General features: G+C 46.7%; 1 protein-coding gene across 11 annotated transcripts in view; it reads right to left on the minus strand.

The window, feature by feature from the left end:
- Positions 1-74: 74 nt before the first annotated feature.
- The window catches only part of MTMR1 (myotubularin related protein 1), a 59,842-nt gene continuing 46,241 nt past the window's right edge, over positions 75-13,675 (minus strand). For 10 of the 11 annotated variants that reach the window (XM_070462752.1, XM_070462753.1, XM_070462754.1 and 7 more), the window contains 4 exons: positions 13,559-13,651; positions 8,547-8,660; positions 4,905-5,081; positions 75-2,197 (listed from right to left, as the gene is read on the minus strand). In XM_070462752.1, the coding sequence (XP_070318853.1) occupies positions 2,036-2,197; positions 4,905-5,081; positions 8,547-8,660; positions 13,559-13,651 (546 nt within the window). In that variant the 3' untranslated portion in view covers positions 75-2,035. Of the gene's footprint in view, positions 2,198-4,904; positions 5,082-7,159; positions 8,278-8,546; positions 8,661-13,558; positions 13,652-13,675 lie in introns of those variants that run through there. The other variant, XM_070462761.1, reaches the window with a different exon arrangement.

The following is a 13,675-nucleotide window of genomic DNA, read 5'->3' on the forward strand; positions in this document are numbered from 1 at the left end:
AGACTTGGACACAAATGTTTACTTATTTTCCACAAGGGGAAAATTACCAAAAATACTTAAAGACAACAAAAAAATGAGACCACGGAGCAAACATTATTTTAATTACAGATTGAAATACAGTGCATCAGATGAGGCAAATATTATACTGTACCAGTCTTTAAAAATCTGAACCATAAAGGTTTTACATTCTAGTACACTTAAATAAAACTGAGCAAGAATTGCTTACGTAACAAAACTATACTTCAAGTTGTTTTAGAAACAGTTCTGTGCTAGGAAGACACAAAGGAAATGATCTATTGTGCTGCTTTGAAACCAAATTGGAGCATCTAGGGGTCCTCCTAGGGCCCAGCACGTGGAAGGGGGAGGGGTGGAGTGGGGCAGCTCCCTGCAGGTGCAATCCCCACAGCAGGCTAGCTGACCTTGACTTCTCTGGTTCTCAAAAACATCATCCAGTCCACAACAAGGTTAGTGGTCTTAGTGCAGCAGGGGGATTATGTATAGATATGCCCAAGGATAAAAATGGGTCCCTGTTTTTAAGAAATCCACATATCAATGAATAATCCAGCTTACCCATTCATAAATAAGCTTTTAGCTATTCTGGAAGCAGGATTCAAGTTACATCAATTAAAATGCAGTTTAGAAACAAATCCCCCAGCTGGTAAAAATGGAGAATTTTTTTTAGGTTATCAAATTACCTAGAATAAATATGATACCTTACAGATACCAGATAATTTTCTATAAGAATCAGAAGGTTCCAAGTTGAAAAACATCTATTCTCTTAAGTATTTAAGTGTAAAAAAACTTTTAAGAATGTTTTCAAAACTAAGGTCAATATGGAGGGCTTTGGGTAGCATCCAGTAATTTGAAACCAACCAGATACTACCATGAAGTTGCACTCAGGTCTCACCTGGTGAGCTCTCCTCCACTCAAAGGCAAGCTTAATTCCTCCAGGAGGATGGGGTCTTGGGGTCTGGCAAGCATGGGCGCAGTGCTGGGCATGAGGAGGAGGAGGGAAGAGTGCAAATGTGCAAAACTCTGACTCGCTACCCAGAGCAGTTCAGAGCTCTAGTGCTAGTGGATGGAGCAGCTGATGGCCAATGAATGCCTGCCCAGACTCATGGAGTCCTGGAGCCCAGAGACAGAAGCTGTGAGATGGGCAGGAAAAGGCCCAAGAGGCTCTGAGACCAGGAAACCAAGGGAGGTGAGTGCTCTGCTTTTGGCATCCAAAGTCACAGTGCCGTGGTGGCTTTAAAGTACCAAAATGCAGTGACAAGAATAAACTGAATTTGAAGGGATCTTGATGAAACGAGAACTATTACTTCAGACAGCAGGTAACAGGTGAGAGAAGACCCGCTTTGACAGTCAGCTGTCAGCAGTAGCAAGGGGCAGGGGACAGGTGACTGGGCTGCCTTGGGAGGCAGGTCCCACAGTCACGGGAGGACAGAACACATGGTCTAAGGTGACCACATTCAAATGTACCACGTCAGAGTTTGCATGAGCTCAGCTTGACCGTTGCTCACCCAGTTCAGTCAAGCAGGTGTCTCCTTGGGTGACTAAACATTAAAAAAAAAAAAAGGACATAGGAAAATAAAGGTATGTTTCTCTTTTTAAAAAATACCTTATATGTACACACTGGTAACTGGTGCAGCAGGACCGCTGGCATGGGGAGATGGTGATGGTTTGTCTTCCCCAGCCAAGAGTTAACTGTCAGGCCCCAGGGCTTGGAGCTAAGAGCTGAAAGAGGCCCTGGGGCTGGCAACGCAGCCTTTAAAAGGGGGTGGGTTGGTTTTTCACAAGGATGTCCCACCTTGAGCCTGAACCCTGCGTTCTACTTGCCCAAGGGTCCCCCATGCGGCCCTGGGCAAGTGCTGGCAGGAGGGAAAGACGTGTTGATGACACAACAGCACTGATGAGAGTGGGGGCCGTCCCCTAGCACAGATCCGTCACTGGTGGGAAGCGCCACCCAGACGAGGCGGGCACAGGGCTTCATGAGGAACATCACAGGAGCCCCGCCTGGGCCACAGGGACAGCGGTGTCAGACTGACGTGTGCACGGGCGTCACCGAGTGTGATGGCGAGGAGCCCCGCTCCGACGAGGCTGAGGCGCGCGCCGCTACTTCCCGCTGCAGGTCCTCCACCCGCTTCTGCAGCTCTGCGCGGACTGCCAGCAGCTCCTTGAGGTTCTGGTGGGTGGGCGTCTGCAGGTGGAGATGCAGGTCAGCCCAGCCCCGGCCTCCTGACCCTCACTCCCTACCTCTGCCCAGGGGCCCAGGTGCCCACCCTGGGAGCTGTGGCTTGGCTGAGGCGTGGGGACTCCATTCTCCCTCTCAGGGGAGCCAGACCCCCGGAGGGGCCCAGGGCTGGGTGATCCCCTCTGGGCCTCAGCTGCCACTTGGCAGCACGGACCTCACGCTGCTGACTGAAAAGCCTCCCTCCACCGTGAAGCTGTGTTCAGCTTCATGAGCAAGAACAGGCGTGGGCAGAAGGCCCTGGAGAGGGCGGTGCTGAGAGAAGGCCCGGGCCCCCGGCCCCTTGTCTGTGTTCACAGAAGCTCTGGCAGCCTCGCCAGCACCCCCACCCCGCCTCACCCTCCTGGACCAGAGAGGGATGAGAGGGGCCTTCCTCTCCTGAAGCTTGGGGTCATGCCCCCCCATGCTCTCCTGCACTCAGCTCACAAGCTCTCGTCATCACCTGCCACAGCCCTTGTGAATCTCAGCAGACCGGGGTGGGCAGAGTCACCAGCTGAGGGGGCACGGGGTGGGAGTTTGGGTAGCTCCCCCTTGGATCCTGTCCACAATCTCCACAGAAGCCACCAGCCTGGGTCCTGAGCTCAGCCAGGCCCTGAGACGCCATGAACACCTTCCAGGGGCTTCTTCCTGCTGCCCTGAAGGTAAGGCCTTGTGTGGTCTGACCCCAGCCTGCCTCCCCTGCTCACCTCTCACTGGGCCCTGCCCCTACTCCCCTCATCCATTCTCGGACCTCCCAGGTTTTGGCAGATGCCTTGCATTCGCTGGCCCTTCTGCCTGGAGCCCTCTCTCCTCTGACCCTTTTCACTCACACACGCTGGGCTTCATCCTGTAGGGACTGGCTGGAAGAGCACTTGCCCTGGGAGGGGGTCCTCTTGGAGACCCCATGCCTGCTGGGCCTGCGTGTTTCATCATGCCCTCCCCAGAGAGTAGGCGCTGTCCCATCAGGGATGTGAGGAGTGATCACCCCGGTGCAGGAAGAGGGCAAGCAGGGGACAGATGAGAAAGACATTAGACTGAGAGTGAGTGACCAGAGACATGAGTTCATGAGAGAGATTCGAGACAGAGGGACAGGGACAACAAGGACAAGTGATTTGGCTAGGTGCGGTGGGGGAGGCGCCCAGGTGTCTCCAACACAGTAGGGTGCTTGGGAAGCAGCCCAGAAGAGGCTCAGAGCTAACACCTGACATTGGCCCCTGGAAGGAGGGTGGGGGTGGTAATGTGGGAGTCTGATGACAGAGACCCCCCCAAACAAGGAAAGTTGCCTTAGTTGCCGATTCCAGAGGGCGCTGGGGAGTGGGCAAAGCTCCTCTCTTGGCCTTGGGCCTACTTGGTATGTCCCTGCTGTGGGGGTCTTGATTCCACTTGCTTTGCAATCAAGCGGCCATTACTAACTGCCCACCATCGAGGTCAGAGAGAGGAGACCACGTGGGTGAGCACACAGCTTCACACCTGCCCAGGCTGACACACTCATTCTTATATCTCCATGCAGCCTTTCATTCTGTTTTCTTATCCACTGTGTTCATTTACAATAAAGCAGAGAAAATGCCCATCTAGGAGCCAGTCACCCAGTGCTGCCATGTGTGAGATGAAAGCCAAAAGGGTCCCAATGGAGATAACACACAAGATGTCTGCAGGGCCCTCCTCCTCAGAGCAAAGAGGCTTGTCCCCGCCACTTCCCCTCTGTCTGGCCCGGCTCCCCACCCCCTCACTGGACACCAGCCTTCCTTCTGATCCCTGTGCCGGTCTCCACGGCCACCCTCCTTGTTCCTGAACTGTGCTGCTAGAGGGAGCTTCCTGCAACCCCCAGGGTCAAGTCCAAAGGCCTGGACCTGCGCACCTCTCTGGCCTCCAACATCACCAAGGCCTGGCCCACTCCCCAGCCTGCTCTGGGCCCAGCCTGGAGGCCCTCCACTACAGGACTGTCACAGTGCTGACTTTGTCTGTGTGAGTTGGGAGTTGCATGAGGTGTGGGTGTCACCCACAGGAGGAAGGGGCCAGGTTTGGGAACCATGCTTCTGAGGCAGTCTTTTGAAGGCCACGGCCAATTGTTAAGTGTCCACATGCTGTGGAACTAGTAAGAGGGGTGCTTCTTCATACAGGCATGAGCATAAGACTGATGGCTTGCTGGCCACGAAATTGAAAACCTGTATTTAGAATACTGACCACTGATGTTGTCTAACTATACTGTTAGGTTTCGTGGGAAAAGGGCTGAGACTATCTCCCTGGTTTCAGATATTCTTAATAAAAGGGCATTTTACAACTCTTAATAAAAGTTGGTGTGTTTGCTACTCAAAACATACATTCAACCCAGGAGCTGGGTGTTTGGTAGGTAGAAATGTGCTTCAGCCCCAGTGGTGCTCAGGGTGTCTGCGCCAGTGTGGACATGCCGGCTGCCCTCTCATCGCCCAGGCGCGGGTATCAGCTAGTGGCCCTATGTCCATGTTGGACGTTTGCCTCATGCATGATGACAGAAGCTGGGTCCTCAGAGGGGGTGCAGGGGAAGGGCAGAAAAGGTTCTCAGGGCATTGCCTGCCCTCATGATGAGAAGCCAAGGGCAGGGAAAGCATCCTGAGGAAAGAGGAGGCGAGTGGAATTCTACACCATCATCTTTCCTTGGGCAGAAAGATACGCTTTTTTCAAAATGAGAAAAACATACCTGAGGCCTCATTCGTGGATTCCATCGCACATAATAGTTTACCCATAATTCCAAATGACTCAGACTAGCAACAGGATAGAGGACGTGGTTCTCATAATTCACAAAGAAGGGATTAGAAAATTCATCCAGCTGGCTATTGATATATGACCATAAAGATACAGTCTTTGTAGATACATCCTGAAAACCAAACAAGGAATACAGTGAAAAAAAAAATTCAACTTTCCTTCATATCCTCAAGAGCTTGTATCACGTAGAGAAAAGGACTTGAATAGTGAAGTGAGTTCAAATGATAAAAATTGGGAACATTTATTAAGCTCCACCCCTCAGTGTGCATGACCCAGTGGTGGGGCTGTCTCAAAAACATACTGCTGAGTGAGATGACGTCTGGTGACTGTGACTATGTGAAGGCAGAACGAGAACTTTCTACCAATTGCAGGATAATGGTGCCCCTATTTAACAATACATTTTTTATTCTTTTTTGCAGCTTGCTCTTGTGACCCTTAATATTAAGGACCCTAGGTAGAATTTACAGATAATATTTCTTTCACTGGAAAGTCATGCCTATCTGGGGGTAAAGCCTTATATAGAGAATGTATCATTAAATTATAGATCCCCACCTCCCAATTTTACAGTACATTGTCAAAATGAGAAAATGGTGAGGCCAGGAGTGCTTTCCACCAATCTGCTGACTATTCCCCATTATCTACACAGAGGCGATTCAATTAGGACTGTTTCACATTTTATATTTTCTATTTATAAGAAACAGCAGCAATATTTCAATGAACCCCAAATAGCCAAAACAATCTTGGAAGAAAAGAACAAATGTGGAAACCTCACACTTCCCAATTTCCAAACTTACTGCAAAGCTGCAGTAATCAATACAGGTGATATTGGCACAGGATGGATAGACATCAATGAAATAGAATAGAGAGTACAGAGACAAACCGTCACATTTATGGTCAACTGATTTTCAACAGGATTCCAAGGAAATTCAATGGGAGACTGTTTCAACAAACAGTGCTAAGAAAACTGGATAAAGGTTTGATGCATGAGACAGGGTGCTCAGGGAGGGTGTACTGGGATGACCCTGAGGGGTGGGATGGGGAGGGAAGAGGGAGGAGGGGTTCAGGATGGGGAACACATGTACACCCATTGATTTATGTGAATGTATGGCAAAAACCACCACAATATTGTAAAGTAATTAGCCTCCAATTCAAACAAATAAACTGGATAACCACATGCAAAAAAATGAACCCTTACCTCCTGCCACATACAAAAAGTAACTCAAAATCGATTATATACCTAAACATAAAAGCTACAACTATAAAATGCTTGGAAGAAAACACAGGCTTAAATTTTCATGACCTTGGGGTTAGGCAATGAAACCTTTGATAAGTTAGACTTCATCAAAATAAAAAACTGTGTGTTTCAAATGACACTACCAAAACCATGAAATGACACTGCACAGAATAGAATGAAATATTTGCAAACTGTATCTGATAAGGGACTTGTACATATAAAGGACACATAAGAAACTCTTCTCACTCAATAATAAAAAGACATGTGTGCATGCTGAGTTGCTTCAGTCATGTCTGAGTCTTTGTGACCCCATGGACTGTAGCCCTCCAGGCTCCTCTGTCCATGGGATTCTCCAGGCAAGAATACTGGAGTGGGTTGCTACGTCCTCCTCACAGATAACTCAAAAATGGACAAAGGATCTGAAGAAACATTTGTGCACAGACATATATAGATGGCCAGTAAGCACATGAAAAGATGCTCAGTATCATTAGTCATCAGAGAAACACACATGAAAATCATGATGAAATACCCCTTCACACCCACTGGGATGGCTAGAATCAAAAAGATAAACAGTAACAAGTGTCTACATAGATGTGAAAACAGGACCCTAAGACATTGCTTAGGGTAAATGTAAAGCGACTACTTTGGAAAAACAGTCTGGTGGTTCCTCAAAGGGTAAAGTGTAGAGCTCCTGGGTGTCTACCCAACAGAAGTAAAAGCATATGTCTTCACAGAACCTTGAACATAAACATTCATAGCAGCAGTATTTGTAAGAACCCAAAGTAGAAACAACCCAAATGTCTATCTGCTAATGACTGGATAAACAAATGGTCTCTCCATACAGTGGAATATTATTCACTCATAAAAAGGGGATGAGACACTGGTATATGCTAATTATCCATGATCTTTGAGAACAGCATGCTTAGTGAAATAAGCCAGACACAGGAAGGCAAATACCATATGATTCAATTTATATGAAATATCCAGAAGAGGTGAATCCGCAGAGACTGAAAGTAGATTAGCGGTGGCTGGGGGTAGGGGGACTGGGGAGTGTCTGCTAATAGGTATGAGATTTCTTTTTGAGGGGGAATGAGAATTTTATGAAATTAGATGGTGGTGATGATTACACACTGAATATACTAAAACCCACTGAATAGTCCACTTTAAAGGGATTAATTGTATGGTATGTAAATTATATCTCAAGAGAGGTGATTTTTTTTAGAGAGTACATTTTGATTAAAAAAAAGATAAGACCAAAAGAGTTTAAATTCGACATATGAACTATACTCTTCTGTTGATTTTTTTTCTTTAAAAGCAGCTTTATTGAGATAAGTCACATGCCATTGAATTCAGTCTTTTTAAATTCCTTTAGGCCTGTAGGAATGTGGATTTGATCCTGACGTCAGTGAGAAGCCACAGGGAGGTTTCAGGCAGAGGCCAGGAACGTGATGGGACTGAAGTTGGGGAATGCCCATCTGGTTGCTGTGTTTAGATTGAGTGTGGAGGTCAGAAATGCAGGGAGCCAAGCTCATTTCTGGGTAGCTGCCTTAGTCCAGATGCAGGACTGGGGATAGGGGGGCTTCAACATGCTTGGAGCAGTGAGAAGCGGCCAGATTACAAATCCATCCTGGGGACAGGGCTGCCAGCACTCACTGAGGGACTGAATGTGGCAGCTGGGGTGGATGGGCAGAGGTGGTACTGAGTGGGATGCAAAAGAGAGAGAAATAGTAAATAGCATTTAGATCCCTGAGATGGACGAAGTCACCTAGAGAGAGAACAGGAGGACCAGGGCCTGTCCAGGTGACTCGAAGTTTAGAGACGGATTAAAAGGGAAAAGACTGGATGGGGAAGGCCAGCAAGGGAGGGGGGAACCACAAAGGGTGTGGGGTGAGGGAGTCGTCAGCTATGGGGAGGCTGCTAAGAGAGGGGTAGGTGGGCACTGGGGACCTGCTCTTTTCTCCTAAGTTTTCGAATATTCCACCAGGCAGAAGTCCTCTTCTCTGAACCAGAGGACACTCTTGAAACTGCCTTCTCCCAATGATTCCTCACTTTTGATCATCTCTGTCTTTTACCCCTAAGTGAGGAGAAAAGGAAGAGGTAAATCTAATGGAGAAGCTTGAAGGGAAGCAAGTTGAGCTTGCTACCTTAAGAGAAGGGGCTAGAAGATTAGACACATGCACTGGGGCTGGTGAATACTGGGAGGGCATTTAGTGCCAGCCCTCCATTTACAGACAACAGAGGGTGAGACCCAGTGTTCTCTCCATTCAGTCCCCCTTCTACAGTGGCATGTAAGGGACAAGGCCCTCCAGCAGTCAGGAAAGCCAGGGGATATAATACACTTACCTCTTTGAGTCGTTGCTGTTCACAGTTGCACAAGAAAGTCCCAAAGAGACAACTATAAAGGTGATCCAAAATTGTAATCAAGAAGAGTTCATTAAACTCGAATGCTGAAGGAAACTTAAATGGAGAGAGAAATAAGGTTTAGTTTTGAAGTTCAAATTCTAGAATAAACTGGTCAAAGGCTGCTAAGCCACAACTTGGAATATAGTCAAGGATGAAAAGGACAACTGGCCCATGTAGAACTTAATTAGCTATAGTTTCCAGTTCAAACTTATAGGTCTGGCAGAGAAACAACCTGAAGCAACAAAAACTGGTGTGCCTTTTCCGTGCCTAAGAAAGCTTATGGGGCTCCCATTTCTTGCCATGATGACAGAAGAGCCTGCATTCACCCTTCTGCCAGAAACAACTAGAGAGTGGGACACTTGGCAGGGCCATGGGACTGTGATGACTCCCCGGCCCAGAATGGAAACCAGTGAGAGAAGTCCTACTGTTGTCCTAGCTTCCCTTTTGGGGGCACATTCTGAGTGAAGAAAGTCGGGGGGGGGGGTGGTCCCAGGGAAGCGATTCAAGAAGAAATACAATGTCTTGGCAGTATATAATGTAAAAGGGGTAACACCACATGACCAAGTAGGGTTTGTCTCAGGAATGCAAGGCTGGTTTAAGATTTGAAGATCAAAGTTACTAAAAAAATCTATTATAGTAATTTACTATATTGTGGCTCAGTTGGTAAAGAATCCACCTGCAAAGTGGGAGACCTGGGTTCAATCCCTGGGTGTGGGAAGATTTCCTGGAGAAGGGAAAGGCTATCCACTGCAGTATTCTGGCCTGGAGAATTCCATGGACTATTCAGTCCATGGGGTCGCAAAGAGTCGGACACAACTGAACGACTTTCACTTTCACTATCCTAACAGAACACAGAAGAAAACCACATGATCCTCTCAGTTGCCATCTTAGCTTATTCTTCATGGGGCTTAGCACAATTCCAGCAAAGAATGACCATTGCCAAGAGGTTCTAGCCAGTAGCTGACATTTAGGAGCCCTGATGGAGATGCTCTGCAAATGGTAACAACAGTCCTAGCAATAGGTATGTACTGGGAGCTGACCTTGTACCAGAATTCTAATTTAAAAACATACTGAAATATTCATCACCTATTCAATGAAACAAGGCCAGTTAGAACAAAACCATATAGAACTACCCAGCATATTTTTGTGTGTCAAGTGTACTTTAAAGATCTATTCCCTAATCAGAGATGTTTGCACACTATCACAACTAATTATGTCATCTGTAGAATGACAACCAGGGTCACTGATAGAAAGTTTATTTTTGAAGCTTATCTTTAGTACTTTACTAGGCCAGAGACAAGCTTCTCAATTAGAAACAATGGTCAACACAGGACTGTCCAGACTCCATCAAAAATTGTTATCTTCCTCACGAGGCAAGCAGAAGTTCTGCTCAGCTGCCCTATATTAAGACTTGCCTCTTTCTACATTAAGGACTGCTCTCAGAGAAACACACAACTCTCTTCTAGGGAGCCCCATCAAAATACCACTTCTTTAGAAACCTCTGGAAACTAGCTATGGATATTGTTCTAATGTTCTTAGAGGAACTAAATCAATGATGAACTAAATCAAATAAATCAGGCCAAAATGTTAAATATAGCTCCTGGTTAATCCTGTCTCAGTCTTTAAGGTTGCTCCTTGCAACTCTATAAATGGCCTCACATTCCAAATGGCTATCTTTTAAAAGGCCAAGTACATTGTGTCAATTCTTCCTAGTATTTTCCCATGAAGTTTGGTTATATTCTATTAAGTTATTGGCACCAAGAAATTTATGAATTTTAAGCAAAATATAAGTTATGTATATTCTGAAGCTTTATTAAATAAAGGATAAAAATGGAAGGCCTGTATTTCCTTTTCAAACATTAAAAAATATACATTTACCAATAGCACAGCAGAGCTTCTACTGACATATTTTTGAAGTCATATGAGTCTTTATTCCTAACCCTGAGCCCACAATCTGGATCTGGGAACTTGGTTCAGGGTGTTCTGTCGCCATCAATCGCATGCCTTACACTGGTCAAGTGGGTGGGGAGCAGGTGTGGGAGGTCAGGGTGGGTGGGTTCAGCCCATGCCCTTCAGCACCCACATCTACTCAGCACCACATCTGAGCTAACGCTCAGGAGTGCTCTTCACTTCCAAAGGGCACAGTGGTGGGAAACATTTCATCAGTGGAAGTACCGACCTCTAGAGTGATAACAAACAAAAGAGTAAGCCTCTAGGATTCACAGTTGTTTTGGCCTCTTCTGGAAGCTATACCATATACTTTAAAAAGTGTGGTCTCAAAGACCCCATAGAAATCCATAATGAAATTCTGCACCTCTTGAAGGACAAAAACATCAACAATGATTAAACTGATCCAAAAGGGTAAAAAAGTCTGTTCAACTGGGGTTATTGCAGAATGTCTTTGAGACTGTTGTCTGCTGCTGCTGCTAAGTCGCCTCAGTCGTGTCTGACTCTGTGTGACCCCATAGACGGCAGCCCACCAGGCTCCCCTGTCTCTGGGATTCTCCAGGCAAAAACACTGGAGTGGGTTGCCATTTCCTTCTCCAATGCGTGAAAGTAAAAAGTGAAAGTGAAGTCGCTCAGTCGTGTCCGACTCCTAACGACCCCATGGACTGCAGCCTACCAGGCTCCTCCGTCCATGGGATTTTCCAGGCAAGAGTACTGGAGTGGGGTGCCATTGCCTTCTCCAAGACTGTTGTCTATAGTCCTTCAATTACTTTTTCCCTCCATTCCTTTCATATCAGTTTGTGCACAGAGGCTAGTTCATTTTATTCTGAGGTGTCTAAAAACATTATACTGACGTAGCTGATTTAGCAGTAGGAAACCTAAAAATAAGTTAATCTTGTCACATTAATGCAACTTTTCTAACAAGCTGCATACCTCATTCACTTGACTTTAGATCACTTTAGATCACTTGTGACTTTAGACTGATAATTGGTGTGTCTCATTCTAACAATTTTATTTTAAAAGAAATTAATTATACAAATTTCATGGACGGAATCTTAAGAGGCATCTGAAATCTTCTAACCCAAACCCCTCATTTTCTTAAAAATCCAGTAAACATTACAAAAATTATATAGATTAGACATGAAAATAGGTACTAAGCAATATGAATAATGGAAGTCAGTTTGAGGATGTCTCACACACACTCTTTGTCTAGGCTTTTGGGAGGAATAAGCTACTTCACATTCACAAAATTTGGGTTGATCCCTTCAGAAACATCAGAATTATCTTCTGTGTTCAACCATTTTATGTACTTTTTCTAAATGTAGTTCATACCTTCTAGTCTTAACCTGAATGTAACCATCATCTACTTTTGTTGCTGACTTGGCATCAATACAAACAGCAAGTACATGGCACTACAAAATAGTCAGACTTCAGGCCAGCCTCCATGCCTTTTGAGTATGTGTTTTCCGTTACCTGTTACTCACACCATCGGGTGCCTACCTCTGAGACAAGCCCTCTTTCCATGCCCCAGCCCTCTAGCTAATTGGGTGCTTTGAATCAGCTGGGAACTGACACGTAGATAAGGCGAGAGCCCAGTCAGCTTGGGGAAGCTAGTTTTAAAACAATCAACCTCAGTATGCTGTTCTAAGGGAGGGCCCGAGGACTCTGTGAAATCTACTTTGGCTGCTTAGACCACCACCCCACCGCAGTTTTTCTCGAATTACCATTCTCTTGTCATCCCTGCTACTCTAGCAGCACAGCCTGGGAGCTTGTTGGAAATGCAGAGTCTCAGGCTCTTCCTTGGGCCCACAAATTAGAACTGTGTTTTGGTAAGACTTCCAGGGGATCTGAGTGCACCATGAAAGTTGAGCAGAATCCCTGGCGGGCTTCTGAAACAGAGTGCTGCCTGCCACCCAGTGTCACAGGTCTGGGGCAGGGCCTGAAAACCTGCATCTCTCAGTACCCGGGAGGCTGAGGCTACTGGCCTCAGGACTGCACCGGGAATCACTTGTCGGGGTTACTGGTCCTCTCAGAAGCACCTGGGGGACTTTTAAGCAGCACACACACCCAGGCCCAAATAAGGGTCCCCAGGGCTGGGGCTCAAGCAAGCGCATCTTTGCTAGGAGACAGTCCTCTCCACGTGCCTAAAGCAGCCAAGGCCAGACCTCCAGCTCAACAAGAAGGCGAGAGTCCAGGCCATGCTTTACCATCCTCCCTTCCCCATGATCCCATCCAAGCAGGTACTTGGGAGGGCTCTGTCTTTTGCTTACTCTATCCCTCCCCTCAGTCCCTCTCACCACATCTCTGCCTCTATTTCTGTTTTCCTCCTTTCTCTCTCTTTGGTGCACTGGCCTCGCTCTCTGACTCTGACTCCAGGTCCATTTCTCTGGCACCACATCCTATGATGAGGATCAGATCCTAAGCTCGGGTTCTGATGTTGGAGATGAGGGAAGAAACAGCACACGTCTTCTGGCTGAGTAGCTTGGGGAAAGGGGACCCCTGCATGGGTAATGCATGACAGGACACTTGGCAGCCTCCCATCTGCCTCTGGTCCTGGGACACTCCCTTCCCTCCACACCGAGGGGTGGGAAGGGCTATGGCCTGGGGCTGGGTATGGAGGGCCTTGGATTCCCTGGTCTCCGCCCCTTTGTTCAGTCACATCCCCATTTCCAACACCTGGGAATCTTCCAGCATCTGCTCACCCTGACAGAGGAGGCAGGTGAAAGAAAGAGTAGGACGGAGGGCAGGGGCAACTGCTGGCCAGCATGACCGACAAAAAACCATATGCACAACAAAAGCACCTTTTGGTATAAAGTAGGTTGTTTCCAATTTTATACTTATATTTCTAAGTCATTAGAATCAAACTGAGTTAAATAACAAAATGGGTCATATTTAATACACACACACAATCTTCACTTTGAACATGAAATTAAAGTTTGTCTTCAACTTTAAGATTATGTTTGGATCAGGGTATAAAGGTCAGAAATGGACTTGAAACTTCTCACCTGTCTCGTCATTTGCCAGACACAGTCAATAAACTGAAGGAATATAGGGGATCGGTCAGCATCTGCATGGTTGTCATTGCCATGGCCCACTCGCTGAAGAGAATCAAGAGGTTAAAC

Source organism: Odocoileus virginianus, unplaced genomic scaffold (genome assembly GCF_023699985.2).
Source record: "Odocoileus virginianus isolate 20LAN1187 ecotype Illinois unplaced genomic scaffold, Ovbor_1.2 Unplaced_Scaffold_13, whole genome shotgun sequence".
Lineage (NCBI taxonomy): Eukaryota > Metazoa > Chordata > Mammalia > Artiodactyla > Cervidae > Odocoileus > Odocoileus virginianus.